The sequence below is a fragment of the Lycium barbarum genome, chromosome 4 (genome assembly GCF_019175385.1).
Source record: "Lycium barbarum isolate Lr01 chromosome 4, ASM1917538v2, whole genome shotgun sequence".
In the NCBI taxonomy this organism is placed as follows: Eukaryota; Viridiplantae; Streptophyta; class Magnoliopsida; order Solanales; family Solanaceae; genus Lycium; species Lycium barbarum.
In genome coordinates this window covers 130923503-130945894 of record NC_083340.1, presented here as the reverse complement: position 1 = coordinate 130945894, position 22392 = coordinate 130923503, and the positions used below count along the sequence as shown (strand labels likewise).

The following is a 22392-nucleotide window of genomic DNA, read 5'->3' as shown; positions in this document are numbered from 1 at the left end:
ATTTAGACTGGTCCAAAAGTCAGTTAATTTTTTTCGGTCGATTTTTGTTGTGTTTTTTGATAGTTTATCGTCGAAAACTTAAAGTGTATATATATATATATATATATGAATATTTTTTAGGTTAAACTACGCTAAACACCACTATACTAGTACTTAGTTTGGGCCACACCCCCCGAGGGATCGTTTGGTTTGAAGACATGTTATGCTGGGATTAGTTATGATGTGATTAGTTATACTGGAATTAGTTATCCGGGTTTTATTTATTATTGGCTGTTTGATTTGTGATATTAAAAATAACTTGAAGGCACTAATTTAGACTGGTCCAAAAGTCAGTTAATTTTTTTCGGTCGATTTTTGTTGTGTTTTTAGTAGTGTTTTTTGATAGTTTATCGTCGAAAACTTAAAGTGTATATATATATATATATATATATATATATATATATATATATATATATATGAATATTTTTTAGGTTAAACTACGCTAAACACCACTATACTAGTACTTAGTTTGGGCCACACCCCCCGAGGGATCGTTTGGTTTGAAGACATGTTATGCTGGGATTAGTTATGATGTGATTAGTTATACTGGAATTAGTTATCCGGGTTTTATTTATTATTGGCTGTTTGATTTGTGATATTAAAAATAACAACGCATTGCATAATTTCTAAGAAGTTGTTTATTTACAAAAACATCCTCCACCTTATTTTGTAGAAAAAGGATTTGAGGGACCTCAGGGGATTTTTGGCATTTTTATTATTTTTATCGAGAAATAATTAATCACGGTACTATTATTCCAACATCTGGCAGAAACAACTTATCCCAATATTAATTCTAATCCTAGTATAACTTATTTCAAGATTAGTAACCAAACAAGAAATAAAAAAGTACAAAATGTTCTATCCCAAGAACTAAACGACCCCTTACTACCCTTACACTAACTTTTACTTAACCATGTTAAAAATAGTTGGAGTATTAAGACATTAAACTAACCTTGCAACACAAAAAAAAAAAAAAAAGTAAATCCCTACAAAAGATTTGCCATATCACGCCACGGCCACGGGGCCGACCAAAGCAAATCAATGGCAGAACAAAACTAGCCTAGCCCTAATTTACTATAACAACCTTGTTAGTTAGCCTCAGTTTAGGCCAGCCTTTATGACATCATTATTGCATTGTGTCATTTGGATCTAGCAGAATCGGTGCTAGATATCGTGTTTCTTTATAGGAGACTTGTCCATATTATGTCAACATAGACCCACGGCCCAGGAGACATTGAAGCATTCGTACATGCTAATTGTTGCATCTTTGAGGGTAATATGGTCATTTGGCGGACTAATTCCTTTTTGAGTGGCTTTTGAGGAAAAGAAGTGAGGGATGGACTTGCAGAGAAATATTAGAGTGTTAAAAAAAAAAAAAATTCCTTGATCCTATCCAATTTGTTCCAAAAATGAAAATTCCAAAAAAAAAAAAAAAAAAAGTCTCATGCGTAGTGAATCCAAAAAGGGATTTTTTTTTTAAAGAACAGAAAAATCTACAAAAATTCGCACACCTTTTTCAAGGAAAAAAAAATGAAACACGATCCAATCAAGTGTTGCCACCTCAACAAGATTCCCTCTCATCATAATTTTTGTCTCCATTACACATGTCACTCTCAGTTTGTTTCTTGGAGAGAAATTCTCACACAATTGTCACTCATTTTGGGCACACCAGCCACCTATATACACTTTTTACTCTCACAATCAATACATACACAATGGCACATTCAATGGATATTGCTTAGTAAAGTGCCTAAACGCAGCTTCAGTTTCATTGAAGGTCCAATCTTTTTTTTTAACTTAACCTGTTTCTATCTTTGCTTCATTACATGCTTTAATCCTTGACTTTTGCCTGCTCTTTTTATACTTGAGTTGGTTGTTTGATTTGAAATTAGCTTAATGAAATATAAAAAATGGGTTTGTTTCACTGTTCGTTGATGGATATTGAATGGGCTGTTGGTTTGTTTAATAAATTAATGGGAAAACAACAGAAAATATCCCTCAAATGCAAAATATGTACCTGTCCATGCCCCTTCCTAAACTAATTTCGCTTTTACCAGCCGGACAAAAATATTTACCTGAATACCCCTCACCCAAAACCCTTCTACCATCTCAGTATATTTATATAAGATAAGATGATGATATCATAAGATTTTTTTAAAGAAATATACCATATGAAAGAAGTCATATGTGATACCATGTTGGTATCATAATTTTGGGGCATGAAAGTAAGGGGGTATGGACGGGTAATTATTTTGTTTTCAGGGGCATGGACTATCTTTCCCCTAAATTAATTGGGATGGGGCTTAACATAATTCCTGCTTATGCATTATTATTTGGGCCGCTACAGGGTTGGTAAGCAAAACTTTAGGCCCATTTAATTGCTTGCACGCTTTATTCACTTCCAATGTCATGTATTCATTTCCAGGGTGGGGTGTCTTGGAAGAAAACAAATGTAACAATGAAGGCTGTTCGGGGACAAGACACCGGGATGTCGGGTGAAACATAGAATAGGAAGCTTTAGGTAGTGCAGGCTTACTTTCTCGCACTTCCTTTTATTTTTGGACTCTGGTAATTTAGACATTGATTTAAACTCTAATAATCCCTTTTCGAAACACATTTTGTCACTTTCTTTATTGAAATCCCTTTTGAACTTAAAATACAAATCTTTTGTAAAAAAAAAGGGGTGTGACAATGAATACTAAAGCAGCAATTAGAAAATATTTTTGGATATTTTTGTTTTGTTTTTAGTCCTGTCCAACATGAAGATGCTTTAGGTGAAAATGTAAAGAGGCAAATGTTATTACCAGAACCAATGAAAAATATCTCCTACGTTCCTATTTCAGTATCTTTGTTTGACTAGGTACGGAGTTTAACAAACAAAGATAAACTCTTGAATTTTGTGGTCTTAAATTAAATATGTCTATAATGTACCAAAATGTCCTCTGAATCTTGTGGTTATAAACTTATCCTGTATGATGTTTGAATTGTATACCTACTAAATATAAAAAGGGGTACTCTTTTTGGGACAAACTAAAAATATGAAACTTAAATTCGGACTCTGAGAGTATATGATAGTTGAATGAAAGGTGACAGAAGGAAGTGACTAAATCATCAACTAAAGCTACAATTCCAGCAAATGAGTGGAGTCTCTTCGGTTAAAATTGAAAAGTAACCAGCATTCAAATGCTAAACTTTTAATGAGTGGATATGCTTTCAGATATGTGCTCCCCTTATAATGATTTTAGCAAGAAATTAGACAAACATGGAGATCTTCCTTGGTCAATGATGTTTTTTTTTTCTTTTTTCTTTTTTGACAAGAGAACCCGCAGCCGCTACCCTTCGGGTGGGCAATGATCTTTAGGCTACTGATTCATGACAGTTCTCAAAAGAAGTTAGACTCATATTTGCTATACAAGGGATTTGAGCACACTTTAGCCAGTGATTTGTCTCTGTTTTTTTTTATAGGGGCAACACTGTTTATATATTAAAGTATAAAATGAAGAAAACAAGAAATGTTAACTGAGTAACAGTGTTAATTTATGTGTAGGATTTCAATAATACAGGGGTAGTAAGTGCTTGATTTAGAAAATGCATGGGGTGTGACTGAAACTAAGTGTTAGTATAGGGGCGTTTAGTGTAGTTTTCCCTATTTTTTATGTATCCACTTGGATTCTTCATATGTTTACTTCTTTATATTTTGAATCCCTCCTCCACTGTTTGTGGTGTTAATAAACAGATATGGCGATTGCTGATCGAGTCATACACATTCCCGGTAAACCCTTTCTTCCATGATTGAGCTTTGTATATGATGTTTTTTTTTGTCTTTTATTTGCTTAAATAATAAAATAATATCCTTTGTTGTCAGGAGGACGAGTTATTTTGCCATTGTTGACATTGGGAGGAATCGCTTTTTTGATAAATTATTTCTACGGGAGACCAAAAAGGATATCTCGATCAGTTAAAAATCTCAAAGTGAAATCTTCGGCAGAGGTATGTGCAAAATCTGATCGTTATGACAACAGATTGGCAAGATTAATGAAGTCGTGTCTTTCTTTTTTTCTAATTTGGAGTACTGTATCAGATTTCCTCCTTGTTTAATTTGAAGCAACTTTCTTGTGCTTCGATTATCGTTTTTCCCGTCGTTGTCGTTACTGTCTTTTTCCCGTCGTTATCGTTACTGTCTTTTCCCGAATGCTATATACTTCTTTTCATATCACATTATTTCGTTGTTGTTAATGCTTTCATTATTCCCGTATCCCCCTTTTGAAACTGCTGTGAAAATGTTTTACTTGAGCCGAGGGTCTATCGAAAACATCCTCTCTATCTCTACGAGGTAGGGTAAGGTCTGCGTACACTCTACCCTCCCCAAACCCCCACTCGGTTGGATTACACTGGGTATGTTGTTGTTTAATTTGAATCAAATAAATTTTGGAAGTAAAAAAAAAAAAGATCAAAAAGCCTTAAATTGGCAGGAAATTAAAGGTGTAGGAGGATGGAAGAAATCTTTCAGAGTGGAAATTGTAATTGAGAAACGAAAAGCATGTTATTTATACGTGACATACACATTCTGTTAGATTAGACAGGACATAGCGCATCTGCAGCTGACCGAGGACATGACTCTAGATAGGGGGATATGGAGGTCGCAAATTAGGGTAGACGGTTAGTAGGTGGTTGCGTGTTGTCTCACTTTTGTTGTGGGATAGGCTTGGTGGTAGTTTGGAACACCGTATCTCGTTTCCACTAGTAGTAGTACTCTCGTAGTTCCTTCATCTTGGATTTTCTGTTACTATCTGTTGTTTGTTGTACTTCGGTTATCACATTATTTTGCTACTTCTTTCTTTGATAGTGTTATGTCTTGCTTTCCTTATTATTTGTCATGGCTCCTTCACTTCCGTATATCCCCTTTCTAAACTGCTTTGAATTGTTTTCCTTGAGCCGAGGGTCTATTGGAAATAACCTCTCTACATTCACAAGGTAGGGGTAAGGTCTACATTCACAAGGTAGGGGGAAGGTCTGCGTACACCCTACTCTCCCCAGCCCCCACTTGTGGGATTACACTGGGTATGTTTTTGTTGTATACACGTTCCGCTAGATCCCTTACTTGTTTGGCACTGAGGCAGGGTTGTTTATGGTTTGCAAAATCTGATCTTTATGTTGTCTTTGACTCTTTCTCGCGACAAATTGGTAAACACTAATGAAGCCGTGCCCTTCTTTTTCTAATTTGGTGTACTTTATCATTAGATTTCTCTCTCTATTTATTTTTTAAAAATGTTGAGGCAAATTCTGGAAGTTAAAAAAACCCTAAATTGGCAGGACATTAAAGGCGTGGGATGAGGGAAGAGACCTTTGGGAGTAGAGGTTGTAATAGAGAAACAAAAAGTATGATATTTATACACATTTTTCTACATAACTAATACTCCTAGTAATTTTTTTCCCCATAAGCTGGGGAAGGTCCATACACTTCTCCAGCTGTAGTTCATTTTCTTAATCTTATAATATGACTTTTATAAATTTTATCCTTAAAGATTTTTGCTGGCGCTTTAGGTTGATGAGGACTACTTCCGTCAGCTACCAGATGATGTTTTGTCTCGCATTCTTGGAAATTTGACAGTAAAAGATGCTGTTATGACGAGCATTTTATCTAGAAGATGGAGATATAGTTTTGCCTCTATGCCTAAACTAAATATTGATTGCCTTGCCATGTTCGGGGTTGGTATTTTTGACGATCACCATGGTTGTTCTTACTATCAACAAAGATTCTTGAAGGGAGTGAATATGTTATTACAACTTTACTCAGGTAGTAGAGTGCCTCACATTAATATGACCTTTTGCTTTGGGAGAGAGTTATCTTGTGAATTTGAGCACTGGATGCGTTCTATTTCAGGGTTAGGCGTTGAAAGATTATGCCTTTCCTTTATTTGTGGTTCTGTTTCCGTAAGTTTCACCACCACCACCACCACCCCCCTCAACTCCCCCGATAGGTTGTTTAGATTTGCTCTTGAGCTTCTGTCTCAAGCTTCTTTATTGAAGCATTTGGATTTGTACCATTGCACTGTGCAACTAAATTCCGAAGTTTGTTTTAGGTCCCTCGAGACCCTTTCTCTGACGGCTGTTTTGTTAGCAAGTGGACAGCTAGAGGGTATTCTGTCCTCTTGTTTTAACCTTAAGCAATTAACTCTTAAACTTTGTAACCTTCCTTATAAGCTACGCTTTTCCAGTACAGTAACAGATGTTACGTTTCACATTTGTGGTGGAGTGAAAGAGATTGATTTTCAGGCTGCAAATCTTCGTGCACTTGATTTTCACTGTTTTGACAACGTAAGATTCATTTTCTCGTTTGTTCCCAAGTTGGAAAATGTAACAATTCATCCTTCTAAAGCTGAAACAATGTCATACATCTTCGGTGATTTTGCGAGAGATTTACCTGCTCAGGTTAAATCTTTAGCAGTCAGATGTGGTCATGAGGTATTAGTTTGACAATGTCGTTTCTTCTTAAAGTTTTTGTTTTGGTTTTTTGGGATATCCTAATCAATTGAGCTATTTCTTTTCAGATAAAATGTGTACCAATCGATATGAAGATGTTCAGAAACATTAGGCAGTTAAGCTTGTCACTATTCGACTTGTATGACTCTGACATACTCAATATTTCCCTCCTCTTGGGTGCTTGTCCTCTTCTTCAATATCTGAATTTGACGGTGAGTTATCCATATTCATTTCTTTATGAAGTAAGAGAATTACAAATTGATGGCATTAAGAAGATGCAAAGGTTACAATTCTTTTTTTTTTTTTTTTAATACTTGGATATTCTAGATATCCTCTGCTTGGTCTTTTATATGTATGCTAGGGAAAGTAATACTATTATTTTCCAATAAGTCAAGTATATGAGCGTTTAGTTTGTTGCATGAGAGAAAATACCTTTCAGAGAACTGCTACATAGATGCAAAGTTGATGGAAATATCATTTTGTGGTAACAAAAAGAATCATATGACCATTTTTTCCAATCATTTGACTTGTAGTCCTAGAAGACTGTCAACTTTGAGTAAGTTTGAATGGTCATACCTACAATTGGTATTTGTAGATAGTGCAATTCTTTTGACTATCATTTTCGACAATTTTTTTTTGTTTAATTTGGTTAATGTGACTGATTTGTGCTGAAAATTTTGCCAAAGACGACATTTGATAACAAAAGTGTCACATCAGTTTAGTTGGCACACTGTAAGTCTTCAAGATTGGTTGCAAAGATTAGGAAACTGTATCTTATCCCTTGCTTTATAAACTGCAGAATGTCTCCCTACTGGTAGCTGAACCAAACACTTAACCAAAATTGATTAATTTGAAGCTTTTCTTATTTAGCAATATGTTGATCTCAGGCACCACAAGTAGAGAAAAGAGCACGAAACAAAGAGGAAGTAGAGAGCCTCCTTTATCTCCTATATGTCACACTAAACTAAAAGAAGTGACATTGGGTGGATTTTATGGATCAACATCAGAGATTGAAGTTGCTCTATTTATTCTTAGAAGTGCATTAACATTCAAGCACATGATTTTCTTTGTTGACACGGGTCGTTGTAGGTAGACATCAGTTTTAATTAAGTATGAAGTATGTAGATGTACAAGAAGCTAATTGTCAAGTGGCGAATTGCTGTTTTCACCTTATTCTATAGTGTTGATGTGTCACTGTATTTCATTATGTTACCACCAACAATTAAGATATCCAATTGCTGGGCAAGGAATGGGATTAAATACCATGAGTTACTATATTACCTTAGGAGATCAGGTAAATTGGTCTACGTGTGCTCAGTTTGACTCAGTCATCACATTTTAGACATTGTCTCGACATATTTCTTTTACTCTAAGTCATTGATCTCATATCGGGGTCTGCATTCACTATTAATCCTATGCTTGTCCACTCCTTTCAAGCTTGATTCTCCCCTCAGACTCATTGTCTAAACTCGTTATTTTGCACTCTATTTGGTTGTAACGCGGTTCAAGAATCCTATTCCGTGCTTTAACCCCGGGCTTCCCTTTCATTACTTGTTTTAGAAAAGATCGAGGGAGACAACCCACTCAAAACACCCTACCACCAAAAAAACATAATATGATAATGGTTTTTTTTTTTTTTTAAATGATAATGGTTAACTAACACCCAGGAAGTCATTTTTTTTTGCGACTACATGAAATCCAAACCAAATTACATTTTGTTCCTACCTGTAGTTACAGTTGATGGTTATACAAAATGTCTAAAACTACTAGTCTGAATAACTTTACTAACTAGTAATTAGCTAAGCATCAACTAGCTAGCTGAAGGTACGAATTCCGACAATCATATATCATCATTCCAAAGATGAACTCTTAATTTCATCATTTTCAGACAAATAATGTGTTTCTCTCCTCAAGTAGCATGTATCGTCATTCAACAAGGGAGATACAAAGAGCAACAGTCATCCCTGATAACAGTGAGATATGTTAGATTACTGGATTCATCAACGTAGTCCTCCAATCAAAAGCGGATCCAGAATTTGAAGTTTATGGGTTTTTAAATAAATATATAATAATAACCGGATGAAGTTGGCCGGTAATTTGAAGAGCTTTTGAGAATAACTCTTAGTCACCTCCAACATAAAGAGTAATTAAACTAAATGTGTTGGGTCACTTAGCCAATCAATTTTGAAAACTCAAATGTAATTTTGATCAAAATTCTCTTGAAAAATGTGTGACTCCATAATACTTGCCAAAACAAAGTTTGGGTTTGGAGGTTAGATTAACTACGGAGGTGTGAGGCACCCCTTAAATCTCATAATCCTTCCGTAAAAAATTATTCGTCCTGATTCTCTTTTACATGTCTCTTAAGGAATATTAATTTTTTTTGGGGGGAGGGGGGGGGGGGGGGGGGGGGTTAACTATTTTATCATTCAGTGGTATTTGAACAATCATAACATCATACCATAATTCATGAGGTGTTTGTAGTCTTCACAAACAATAACTACTAAGCGTGAAATGGTAAAAATAATTAATTTTGTCTTAAACTTTTAAAACAACAATAATTTGAGACAACTACTTTTTAGTAATCACGATAGTTAATTTGAGATGGACGGAGTATAAATTAAGTGCTGAAACTATACTAAAGAAGCAAATGAAAACTTGAAAATTGAAAGTTAGTCACTACTTATGTCAAATGTCTGATGCCTGCACTTGTACTAAATTAAGGAATATAAAATTTCGCAATATGTCGATGAAACTTTCACCATTTCTTTGAGGGGGAAAAAAGAAGTTTAAACCGACAATATTCTATTTTATTTATATAAAGCTAGTAAGTTTTTTCCTATTAATTATCAATTTACCATCTTTTATCAATACTGTAACTTAAGAAAGATCATCTTACCACTTCGACTATTCTCAAAGAAAACAGAGCGAAAGAAAATTATTATTATTATTATTATTATTATTATTATTATTATTATTATTATTATTATTATTATATAGATAAAAAGGAAACGTGCTAAATAAGAGGGAAAGTGCAAATGACGGAAATAAATATGAATAAAAGTTACTGCATTGCAGATTCTGATTTCCCAAAAGTGGGAATAAAACATTATATTATTATTATTATTACTTGTATTTAGTGTCTGTTGCGTCCAACAATAAAAAAATATACACAAAAAGGCTAAGTATATGAAGTAGCAATAGACGTTAAAATAAATATAACATTTATTTAAGTGACAAAAGTACATTCGATCATCTCTACTTCTCTGGTCATTCAACCTTAAAGAACTTCACATATTATCATTTGAGAATAATCCACCCTTTTTCTACGAATCCAACAAAATATAATAGCATTGTACCTTGAGAATGTGTCTAATACTTGACATAAAAATTCTACAAAAAGATCATGAAAAACTCAGTAATTGAAAACCGAATAGTGAATCCTAGGATAAACAAGTTAAAGATACTAACGTTACGGTTGATTAAAGTAATAATACTAATTGGTGAGAGCTTAATGCATTACACTTTGTAAAGATATAACTGTAAGTATTTGTATCCATGTGAAGTTGGTATGGTTTTTTATCTTCAACCATAGGCAGGAATTAGGATAGTTGATTGGTTAAATCAAACCAAATATAAAAACAAAACAAAAAAGATAACCGTGCATGATTCTTATCCTACAATTTAGAGGAAAAAGAACAAAAGAAATATATAGTCATCACAAAACAATAAATAATCCAACATAAATTAAACTCTCTCAAGTCTCAACCAAATAAGTACGTAATGAAATGGAAGGTCGGTTTCAGCATTCAGGCATCATATACCCGAAAGCGAATATGATGGCATAAAAATCAAAAGCAGATAAGCAAAAAATTTAGTAATAGATAAATAATGAAGAAAATTAAGTTACCTGTAGTTACAAATTTTTTTCCACAAATTCGAACTTTGAAGTTCGATCTTCTCAATTTCGCAACCACTCCAATAGTAGTAGACTCTATCATTCAACATAAATGAAAATACGATAAATATTTATAAAAATACATGCAATTTTCATTTTGCAAACAATTTTCTATTTTCTTTTGTCACGCCTCAACCTTGGTAAGGCGTGACTGGCACCTAGCACCTTACTGCGAACCCAGCTGTAACTTACACTCTCTAAGTCTCGAATGGCAACATAAGACCGAAGAGGCTAAATATGAATATAATATCATGCATACGTATATGTACAATGTGCCTACGACGTCAACATATCCACTAACAAAACATAACTAAGTTGTATACAGGAATTTGTCTGCAAAGCCTCTATGAACATGACTGAAGTACATAAGTCGGGACAGGGCCCCTGACATACCCTTAACACAAAATACATATACAACCCAGACTCGGCAATGCTCCAGGAAGAAGTGGAGCCCACTAATCAAAACTAGTACCTGAAAGCAGCCTACTGTGGAAGATCCTTGTCCCGTCTGTCTACACTTGGAAACTCACTTCTCGACTTTCCAACTTACTTCCTGTCTTGCAAATTACTTAAGATCGTTCGTAGTCTCATAATCTACATATACAACCATTCATACTATTGTAAGGCCCATCATCAAACGCTCGTCTTAAGCCTTCAATTTAAATCCATTTAAAATCTGCCGAAATTCTGGCAGCATCTCCCCTGTTTATATGCCTAGCTCGAAATCACAATACCACAACCAACAACAACAACAGGACCAATATCAACAACACTATTATCCATACCAATATATTCCATAAAACATCCCACACGATGTTTTTCAAATTTCTCAACTAACAAATTCATTATACGATCATTTAATAGCTTTTCCTCCGTAAATAAGCTTAATTCAATATTAATAAGGAAAGATTCATACCTTTCACCCGCTAGAACTGCAATATCTTCAATTATCACCTTGAATCCCAGCCAAGATTCCTCGCAATACGATATTATAATCACAGCTATATGTTATCCGGACCTAAATCCGGAGATTGCACTTAATTTGCGTTAAAATTTGATGAATGGAAGTTGGGGGGAAATTTCCAGAATATTTTGGATGGTTGGAGAGGTGTTTGGATGAAAAATGAGGGGGTAAATCCCCTTTTATAAGGTTATAGAGTAGGTTTCCACTGACCTAGAATTTTCTCTTCGTGTTCGCAGCCTTGGGTCGCGTTCGCGAAGGGTAAATCCCTACTCCTCTTTGCATTCGCGGCCCTTTGGTCGGGTTCGTGTAGGGAAATTTTCTGCTTTGGCAGCCTAACTTGTAAAGTCCATAACTCTCTACTCCAATGTCCTATCGACGAGCGGTTTATTGCGTTGGAAACTAGACTTCATGAACTTCAATTTAGGATTTTGCTTTGCTTCAAAACTCCTCATATACTAAAAGATATTCTTTCTCTAAGTTGGGCCAAAATTGCCCCTCATATTTTCTTCAAAGTTTCAACAAATTTAATTTCCTTGATTCACTTGCCCTTCAATCCTTCCATAGCTTATTATATGAACTTAAACCCTCACAATCATAAGAGAAGCGCATATAATCTCATATACCTCCTGAAAGGTAGCTCGAATCTCAACATACAAAACTATGGGGTGTAACACTCCCCCCCCCCCCCCTCCTTTAAAAACATTCGTCCTCGAATGTTAACCTCTTAGGGATCTCTATGGAAATTTCTGCAGAGTTTCCTCGGTAACTATAATATTACCAACATGTGACACAGCAATCTAAAATACACAATACCATACCGGCTACCGTAAGTAATAATAACTTTTTAACCACACATAACTAGTAAATATACCTGTATTATCATAGGGTAGCTGCTCCTGATTCTGATGCCTAGTCAAAGCATATATACGGTTCTGACCACTGCCAGAGCTAGACGCTCCACCTCTACCTCTGCCTCTGCTAACTGATGTCTGAGGGCCTCATTCTGGGAAGTGTACCGAGGAAGCTGAAGCTGCTACTGATCCAGTGGGCCGAGCCATACCACTTTTATCATTCATCAGGAAATCCCTCATATAGTGACCTGAAACCCCACATGTATAACATACATCAGAGCCCTGACGACATCGTCCAAAATGTACTCTACCACACTGACTGCATCGTGGAGGGGGCATCCTCATCTGCGTTGATTCTCTTCGGTGCTGAAAACCCGAAGCCTTCGAATTCTGACCTAACTCAGAATAAGTCGACCTCTCATAACGCGGACTCCGCGATGGAGAAGGAATACTAGTAGCTGAAAATGGGGGCCTAAAACTACCCCTGACATCCTCTAACTGACTAGAAGATCTAGTTCTCTTAGACTGACCCTCATTCAAATCCTCATACTGCGGTCTCTTCTGATTTTCTAGATTCTGAGTATATGCCTGGCTACGGGCGATTTCCATACCGTCAAGTAAAGTAGTTGTGGAACATTCATTAATTAAATGCGGCTCGAGTCCCGCCACAAACCGGTGCACTCGGTCTTCCATTTCTGCTACAATAGTGGGAGTATACCTAGCTAAAGAGTTAAACTGGAGACTATACTCCCGCACACTTCTGTTCCCTTGCCTAAGAGTCAATAATGTCGAAGGCATCTACGAACTCTTGCCACACGGGTGGAGGTGCATTAGCCCCTCTGGAAGACATCCAAGCATTAGACCACTACACAGCCACATCTCGTAATCTGTAGGAATCTAACTCTACTGATTCGGCGTCTGAAGCATACATCACTCGCAACGTTATCAGCATTTTGTCTATAAAATTCTGTGAGTCCTCCTCTGGTTTTGACCCAAAGAACTCTGGAGGGCCCAAATTAAGAAAGTCTCAGACTCTGGCACTAATGGCTCTCACCGTAACCTGTACCCTACCACTGAGCCTGAGCGGCTACTATCTGAGTCAACAACCGAATGGCCTCTCGTACCTTCTGACCCGAGGCATCAGGTGGTGAAATTGGGGTACTAGCTTCCCTGTATACTCATCTGGAGCGGTTGAGGTATAAGAGGTCCGGGATGAAACGTCATTCTGGGACCCGCCTTTCTCTATGTCTACTGGCAACTCCCTCTCACTCCTTCTTCCGGCCACTGCCTTGTCCTTCTGGGCCGCTGTTGCCTTTCTCTTCATAGGCATTACTGAAATCATAACATATGGTCAGGAAAAAAAGAATCCTCATAACATGGTTCGATCGCACGATCTCAGGTAGGAAAGAAAGGAAATCTTCCTAAATGCCTTGCAGCCTCCTGTTTATAGGTGTGGTGCACTGCTGATGTGCCACAGATTTGTGGCACATTCGACGCCTTTTTACTATGAATCTTGGTTGTTTTCAAGTAAGTCTGGTTCTCGTTAATATGTTTTGTTGTGTTTTAGGAAAACAATGGCCCAAAAGCAAAAAGCAAAGAACAACAGAAAAAGTTGCCAAAAATGAGAATCAACGGTCCGTCGATCAATCGACGAACCGTCCTTCGAATCGTCGATAATCCTGATTTTCCGGTGATGACAAATTTGAAGACGACGAAGGACGGAGACTTCGACAAAGCGTCGAACTGATCGATGTTTCGCCGGTGGTGTCGTCAAGAAGGATATCTCAGCAGAGGAGAAAAAGACGGGATACTCGACAGAGCGTCGAACTGGTCGACGGCACTGTCGAACGGTACACAGGGCTGAAGTTACAAAAGACGAAGAAATCGACGGATCGTCGAACGATCGACGGTTCGTCGATCTTGCTATCGGGGGCAATTTTGTCAGTTTTTGCTGCGCGTTTTTAGAGGCTATTTAAAGAACATTTTAGGTCATTTTAAGCATTCAGATTTTATTTTTGTACTCACTTAAAAAGTCCCATTGGTGGGTGAGCATTGAATACTCCCCTTTTGGAGCTTAGTGAAGACAACAAGATTCTATATTCCATCATCTTTATTACATTTGTAAGCTTCATGTCTCATTTATTGCTTACTACTTTTGAGACCATCATGTGTGAGTAGTCTCTTTAATCAAAGTTGTGGACCCAAAATGATGGGTGCTATGTAATGGGTATCTAACATTGTATATATATATATAATGGGTTGTGATGTATTTTATTATTTCTCATATTCATTTTTCTATAAGTGGTTGCAAACACTCGTTCATGCACAAACCCTAGTTTATTTGGAAGGATGAACTAGGGTGTGATTTGAAATAATATAACAAGGACTTGGGGCGCGAACCCTCGTTTAATGAACTTGCTTAGGAATAAGACGAGTTCTACTTGGCATATTTAATCAACCTTATTTATAACTTTTCTGCATTTGAGAAAACCATGAAAAGAAATACTTTCTAACTATTGGAAAATATTAGGAAGTGTATTAGAGATTAAGTGCATGCATAACCGCGGCCCATTAGAAATATATCATATTGACACCCATAGCATAACGTCTAATCATTGCGGGGACACAACTTTGGTTCTCCAAATCCAAACAAATTCCAAATTGTTCAAAATAGCAAATACAAACCAAATCTCCTTTTTAAAATACTCGGAATAGGATTAAAGCCTTTAAAGACTAGTATCGCATACAATTAGTACCCTTTTCTCTCCATATTCCCTGTGGGATTCGACCCCAACCTTGTTTGGGTTACTATATTTGACAACGTCCGCTTTATGCCATTAATAGGTGTAATTTGAGTGTATCAACTGCACACTATAAATAAGACTCTGCTAGACACGTCTTGCAGACAACCCTAGGACAGACCTGCTCTGATACCACTCTGTCACGTCCCAACCTTGGTAAGGTGTGACTGGCACCTGCACCTCACTAGGGCCGAGCGAACCCAGCTGTAACTTACACTCTCTAAGTCTCGAATGACAACATAAGACCGAAGAGGCTAAATATGAACATAATATCATGCATACATATATGTACAATGGGCCTACAATGTCAACATATCTACTAACAAAACATAACTAAGCTGTATACAGGAATCTGTCTGCAAAGCCTCTATAAACATGACTGAAGTACATAAGTCGGGACAGGGCTCTCGACATACCCTTAACACAAAATACATATACAACCCATACTCGGCAATTCTCCAGGAAGAAGTGGAGCCCACCAATCAAAACTAGTACCTGAAAGCAGCCTACTGTGAAAGATTCTCGTCCCGTCTGTCTACACCTGGAAACTCACTTCTCGACTTTCCAACTTACTTCCTATCTTGCAAATTACTTAACATCGTTCGTAGTCTCGTAATCTACATATACAACCATTCATACTATTTTTAGGCTCATCATCAAACGCTCGTCTTAAGTCTTCAATTTAAATCCATTTAAAATCAGCCGAAATTTGGGCAGCATCTCCCCCGTTTATATGCCTAGCTCGAAATCACAATACCACAACCAACAACAACAACAGTACCAACATCAACAACACCATTATCCATACCAATATATTCCATAAAACATCCCATACGATGTTTTCCAAATTTCTCAACTAACAAATTCATTATACGATCATTTAATAGCTTTTCCTCCGTAAATAAGCTTAATTCAATATTAATAAGGAAAGATTCATACCTTTCACCCGCTAGAACTGAAATATCTTCAATTATCACCTTGAACTCCAGCCAAGATTCCTCGGAATACGATATTGTAATCACAACTATATGCTATCCAGACCTAAATCCGGAGATTTTACTTAATTTGCATTAAAATTTGATGAATGGAAGTTGGGGGAAATTTCCAGAATATTTTGGATGGTTGGAGGGGTGTTTGGATGAAGAATAAGGGGGTAAATCCACTTTTATAAGGTTTACGGTCGGTTTCCACCGACCTAGAATTTGCCCTTCGCGTTCATGGCCCTTTGGTCACGTTCGCGCAGGGAAATTTTCTGCTATAGCGGCCTAACTTGTAACATCCATAACTCTCTACTCCGATGTCCTATCGACGAGCGGTTTGTTGCGTTGGAAACTAGACTTCATGAACTTCAATCTAGGCTTTTGCTTTGCTTCAAAACTCCTCATATACTAAAAGATATTCTTTCTCCAAGTTGGGCCAAAATTGCCCCTCATATTTTCTTCAAAGTTTCAACAAATTTAATTTCCTTGATTCACTTGCCCTTCAATCCTTCCACAGCTTATTATATGAACTTAAACCCTCACAATCATAAGATAAACGCATATAATCTCATATACCTCCTAAAAGGTAGCTCGAATTTCAACATACAAAACTATGGGGTGTAACATTCTTTATAAGTATGATTCCAGCAAAATAAGTATTAACATGAACGTATCACATATTTAAATAGATGATAAAAACCTTAACAACATAAGTAGAACAATGTATGATAGAAATAAAATTCAAAAAAGAAGTAGGCCTTTAAATCCGAGCTAAATCGGTATGAGTCTCAATCACATACTCGAATCTTCTTTCACCTGCACAAGAATAATGAAGAATCAATCGATAATGACTTATATAGATTTGTTACAAGAAGGCTGAAAAAACCTAATCACAACTCGAAGTAAAGAAAGAGGAATTTAGCTCCTAAACCTATAATTTGTAATTGGAAAAAATACTAATTAAAATTGAACGTGTGTATATCCTAATTAATTGATGGTACACATATGTGTAGATCTTTCTTTGTTGGACGGAACTTTAATTGATCAAAATCCTATTTAGTGCATACTCCTTTTACGATCTTTGCATTTAATTTTAATGCGTACCAAACATAACGGTTCCTAATCAAATTAGTTACTCTTTAGAACGAATTTATTGTTGTTTGTTTGGATGGATACGACTTTCCTTTATTTAGGTTTTAGAATTTGCTTTAGGTTTAGGATTCTTTTTATTGCAGTTTTTTTTTTTTTTTTTGAAAGGAAATATATATTATTAGTATTTTATGTATATTTATTTGAAGAAAATAGTAAATGACGATTTTGTCTATTGTAGAGTCATTTAATAAAGGGAAAAGAGTTCGATCAACATTTCTAAGGTCCTTCTTGCTTTTAATATAGTATATATTATTAACAATAATAACAACATACCAGTGTAATTCCACAAGTGGGGTTTGGGCCTTTGGGGAGGGTAGAATTTATGCAGACCTTAGCTCTACCTTTATGTGGTAGAGAGGTTGTTTCCGATAGACCCTCGACTCAAAAAAAAAAAAATAGAATGCAAAATAGCAAGAGACAAAACAAATGCAACAACAAATAGTAATACCCATTGAAAAATAAGTGACTATGAGATAACTGAGTACAACTACAGTACTACTAAGGGTAAAAGAAAAGAGAAGAATAAGTACTGCACTCCAGATGCAGTTATCCACTACCATTTTACCCTAATCCTCGACCTCCATACCTTCTTATCTAAGGTCATATCCTCAGTCAGCTGAAGATGTGTCATGTCATGTCTAATCACCTCTCCCAGGTCTTCTTTGGCCTACCTCTACGCACCTCTCCAAACAGGGGCGGAGCTAGGATTTCCGCCGAGAGGGTTCAAAATATAAAAAAGTAAACATACGAAGAAGCCTAAGGGGGTTCAACATCTACTATATATACATAAAAAATAATTTTAACCTTGTAAAAACAGTGTCTTTTTCCGCCGAGGAGGTTCGGATGAACACCCTCGGCTCTATGTGGCTCCGCCACTGTCTCCAACCTCTTCTAACTCCTGCAACAGCTAATCCCAGGTCTTTTGGCTCAATGTCATGCAATAAAATGATAAAAATGTAGGACTACTGAATACCAAAACCAAATGATCCGAACTTTTAATTTTTTACTCAAGATACACGTCCAGATTGAAAATTTGTGCAAGAATTTAGTGACGAAGCCAGAAATTTCACTAAAATAATTTAAAATATAAATAAATAAACGTGCAAATTAGAACTTTTGAAGCAAAGGAAAACCAACTCCTACTATATATGCACAAAAATCACATTTGACCTTATATATATATAATTTAATTTTTTTAAAGGGATTCGGATGAAACCCTCTTACGGTGCCCTAGCGCAGCCCATGCAAGAATTCTCCATGTATTTGCATTTTGCATTAGATAGTTAAGTACATTACCATCAAATACCAACCCACTGTGCTAGTCGAAATTCTAACTAACTTTTTCAAACTGCCTTTACTTGTGTATGCGTTCCCACATATTTCATCATCTAATCTAGTGATCATTACCTTAAAAACCAACCAGTGGACGCATACATCACTCATAGTACACCACCACTCCACGTTTTCATTTTCTTTTTTCTTTTTCTTTTTTTAATTATTTTTCTTTCTCACATATAAATCTTTCAACTGACCAGTCATTTTATCTTAATCAAATAACTGCTGCCTTCGTCTTCTATCAACATCCCGTGATATCTTTTTAAGAATAAAATATTTTCAGGTAAACTTCCCAAATCTCAATATCCATCCACTAGGAAAGTCTTCATAGTTCCTACAAGTTTTGCTATTTTTAGTAATATTTCTTATCTTCAACTCACTATAAAAGCACACTATAGATGATCTCTATCCCATCACATATCTTCTAGTCATTATTAGAAATTAAACTACAAAATGTCTTTTACAAGAACGAGTTGTATTTTTGGGTTCTTGCTCTTATTCCTAGCTATTACATGTCAAGCTAGGGTTCCAAGAAATGCGAATTCGGGATTTGTAACAGTTAAGGATGCCCATTTTGAAATCAACGGATCCCCCTTTCTATTCAATGGTTTCAACTCCTATTGGTTAATGCATATTGCTGCTGAGCCTAGTGAGAGGTATAAAGTCACTGAGGTTCTTAAAGATGCATCTGCTGCTGGCCTTTCTGTTTGTCGCACGTGGGCTTTCGGTGATGGAGGTGATAGAGCATTACAAGTATCACCCGGTGTATACGATGAACGTGTTTTTCAGGTAAAGGTTTATGCTTTGTGCATTATCAACGTAAATAATGGTTACATTTTCAGGTTAAATTGACCTATAACACCATGATATACATATCTGATAATCTAGAAAATAGAGTAGTTATGTTAAATTGGACACATAGAGTAAAACATACTTTGGATCATGTCACGTATATATTTGTTGTAAAACTTTGGTTTCTTACTAACATCGTTCCAGGCTTGGGTTCAAGAAATGGCAAGTTTTGTGAAGTCATTAGATAACAAACATTTGTTGGAGGTTGGAATGGAGGGATTTTATGGTGATTCAATTCCAGAATGGAAGCAAGTTAATCCTGGTTATCATCAAGTAGGAACAGATTTTATAAGTAACCATCTTATCAATGAGATTGATTTTGCAACTATCCATGCATACATGGTAATTTACATCATTTTTGTAATTACAAATTCACGTGTTGTTTCCATTATAATATATGCTATGGAAAGGGAAGAGCATTATAGTACTGAAAAAAGATAATTGTTATCCGTTATCTAATTTTATGAGGTAAAATGCTAAATTTTGATCACATTTTTATAGCTCAATAATATGGGTTATGTCTCTGCAACAATTCAAATACCGCCAAACTTGCATATAACGTTGTTATATACTATGAAACAGCTTCAGACATGTTTTAGACTAATTAGACAAGTTACAAAAGAGACCACACAATTATGTACCGGAAACAAATTAAACTTGTCCAGAAATGTTATATACTCAGAGGTGGTTCCAATATCCTGTGAAAGACAATCATAACTAGATAATTACCAAAAAACATGATATCTAGTGATCACATAGACAAGAAAATATTTCAATATATGGATTTTAGATATATACATTAATAGTGTAAAAAATCGTTCACGACTAATGTAGGTTAACCTATTCTAGTAGTCATCATCTTTATCAAGTTATCAAATCTTATTATATAAATTTACATGTAACCATTTTATAATGTAGGTATTTCTTTACATTTTAGTGCATAAAACTTAAAACTATTTGTATTTTCAGGGTATCCGGACAAAGCAATGATGCACAGTTGGTGTGGATGGAAAAGTGGATAACAAGTCCCTGGCAAGACGCAAGAACCATACTAAAGAAACCTCTAGTGCTTGCTGAATTCGGAAAGTCTAGCAGAGGTCAAGGATCAAGAGATATATTCATGAGTAGTGTATATAAGAATGTCTACAATTTGGCAAAAGAAGGGGGAACCATGGCACGAAGCTTAGTATGGCAACTCATGGCACAAGGGATGGAGAATTATGATGATGGTTATTGCATTGTTTTGGGACAAAACCCTTCAACTGCAGGAATAATTTCAGGTCAATCTCATGCCATGACAGCTTTGGCTCATTTGGTTCATTGAGTGAAGGCATGAAGATCACCATTATGGAGCATACGAAAGAAAATAAATTTCATAATAGGTTCTACGACTATATTTTTTTTCCTGATTATACAATAATCAATTTCTATGTGGATTTGAGTGATCTGACGTCCCTGATTTTTAGTATTAATTCAACATCATATTTGTTACCAAACATGTGAGCTGATTAAACTGAAGAATGTAATTGCATAGATTATTTCAAGAAAAAGGAATGTTATGTTTCTGTCCTCTTGTTTTTTAGTTTGAGTACAAAATTATGTTTTATGCTGAAGGAATAACTAATTGGAGATTTATGTCAAAAAAAAAAAAAGTTTAAAACAAATTGGACATTTATGCGGAAGTTAATATTTCTTCTTGTAAGAACGGTTGTGCGGCTTTACCATCAAACAATTATCTTATCGGTTCCTTACAAGATCATTTGTGAAGTGATGTAAATTTTGAACAACAAACACGCTTTAATCAAAGAATATATAATGATAGTTAAGAGTAGAATGAAGCAATAATACTATAACAAAAATTAGAGAGAATTAACTTTTGACACTAATATATCATGATTTGTTGAACAAATCTAAGATTTAAGTGAACTCAAACCAAACAATGCTCCAACATCCAATTCAACTCAAAGCATTCAACTATAACATTAGAATTACCTTTTCGTTACAATCTTTCAGTGATCGGGATTTAATACAAATATAGATTCGCACAATTGCCCCTATATGGGGGTTGTCTTTAATTTTTGTCCCTCAAATCGGAGGTTTTTAATTTTTGTCCTTCGACAATTTAAGTAGTAAAAAAGTGGCCGAAAATATCCCTGACATTGAAAAAATAAAATTAAAAAAATTCGGATCTATGACCTAATTTCGCAAGGCAAGGTTTCATAGAAACTATTCCTATTTGGGTAAAGTTACATAGAAACTATGCCTTGTCCGGCATAGTTCTTTAAGATAACTAAATTTCTACAGGACCTTGCCGGACTAGGCATAGTTTCTATGTAATTTTGCCCGAATAGATATGGTTTTTATAAACTTATACCGGATAACTTAATTTCTACTGAATTATGCCGGACAAGACATAGTTTCTATGTAACTTTGCCCGAATAGGCATATTTTTTATGAAACCTTGCCTTGTGATTTTTTTTTTAACTCTGCTGGGATTCAAAAGCAGAATCTCTGATTTTGTAGATAAGCGAATAAGGGCATTCTGACCCCCAAATTTTCTATTAATTAAAAAGTAGGGACAAAAATTAGAGACCAGCGATTTGAGGGGTAAAAATTAAAGACTAGTACAATCCGCACACAAAAAAAAAAAAAAAAAGTAAAATAGGAAGGAAAATGACTAAGTCCAAATCGGGCCCTGTGTTTGGATTAGGAATTTTGGGCTTGGGTTTAGGTGGACTTCACAAAGGAACTTGGGTTGTATTTGGTGAGAAAAAGCTGGGCATTTGCACTTTTATCCTTCTTTTGTGCTGGTACGTGTGTCGATTACGTTATTAAATCTATAAGCTGATTAGGTCTCTTTTTCTATTTGAATACTCAACTAGCTTTTAATAATATAATAAATGGTGATAGTTCAGCTAATCATTATTTTTTCAAAATAATTACGGATAAGAAGGCTGCGTCCCCACTTGAACAGCCC

At 35.7% G+C, this 22392-nt stretch overlaps 1 protein-coding gene and 1 pseudogene across 5 annotated transcripts; both read left to right on the top strand.

The window, feature by feature from the left end:
* The first annotated feature begins 673 nt into the window (after window positions 1-673).
* On the top strand, window positions 674-7957 carry LOC132636488 (putative F-box/LRR-repeat protein At3g58880). Of its 5 annotated transcripts, none has more exons than XM_060353379.1 (7): window positions 674-1816; window positions 2465-2560; window positions 3776-3811; window positions 3905-4029; window positions 5584-6504; window positions 6591-6734; window positions 7410-7957. In XM_060353379.1, the coding sequence occupies exons 3-7, from the start codon at window positions 3778-3780 to the stop codon at window positions 7488-7490; spliced, it is 1305 nt and encodes a 434-aa protein (XP_060209362.1). In that variant the 5' UTR covers window positions 674-1816; window positions 2465-2560; window positions 3776-3777; the 3' UTR covers window positions 7491-7957. The 5 variants fall into 5 exon arrangements, with proteins under 5 accessions (XP_060209362.1, XP_060209361.1, XP_060209359.1 ...); XM_060353381.1 differs by lacking the exon at window positions 2465-2560 and adding an exon at window positions 5353-5418 and having other exon boundaries at window positions 678-1816; window positions 7410-7955; XM_060353378.1 differs by having other exon boundaries at window positions 2465-3811.
* Window positions 7958-19016: 11059 nt separating this feature from the next.
* Window positions 19017-20739, top strand: LOC132638596 (mannan endo-1,4-beta-mannosidase 1-like; annotated as a pseudogene).
* Window positions 20740-22392: the final 1653 nt, after the last annotated feature.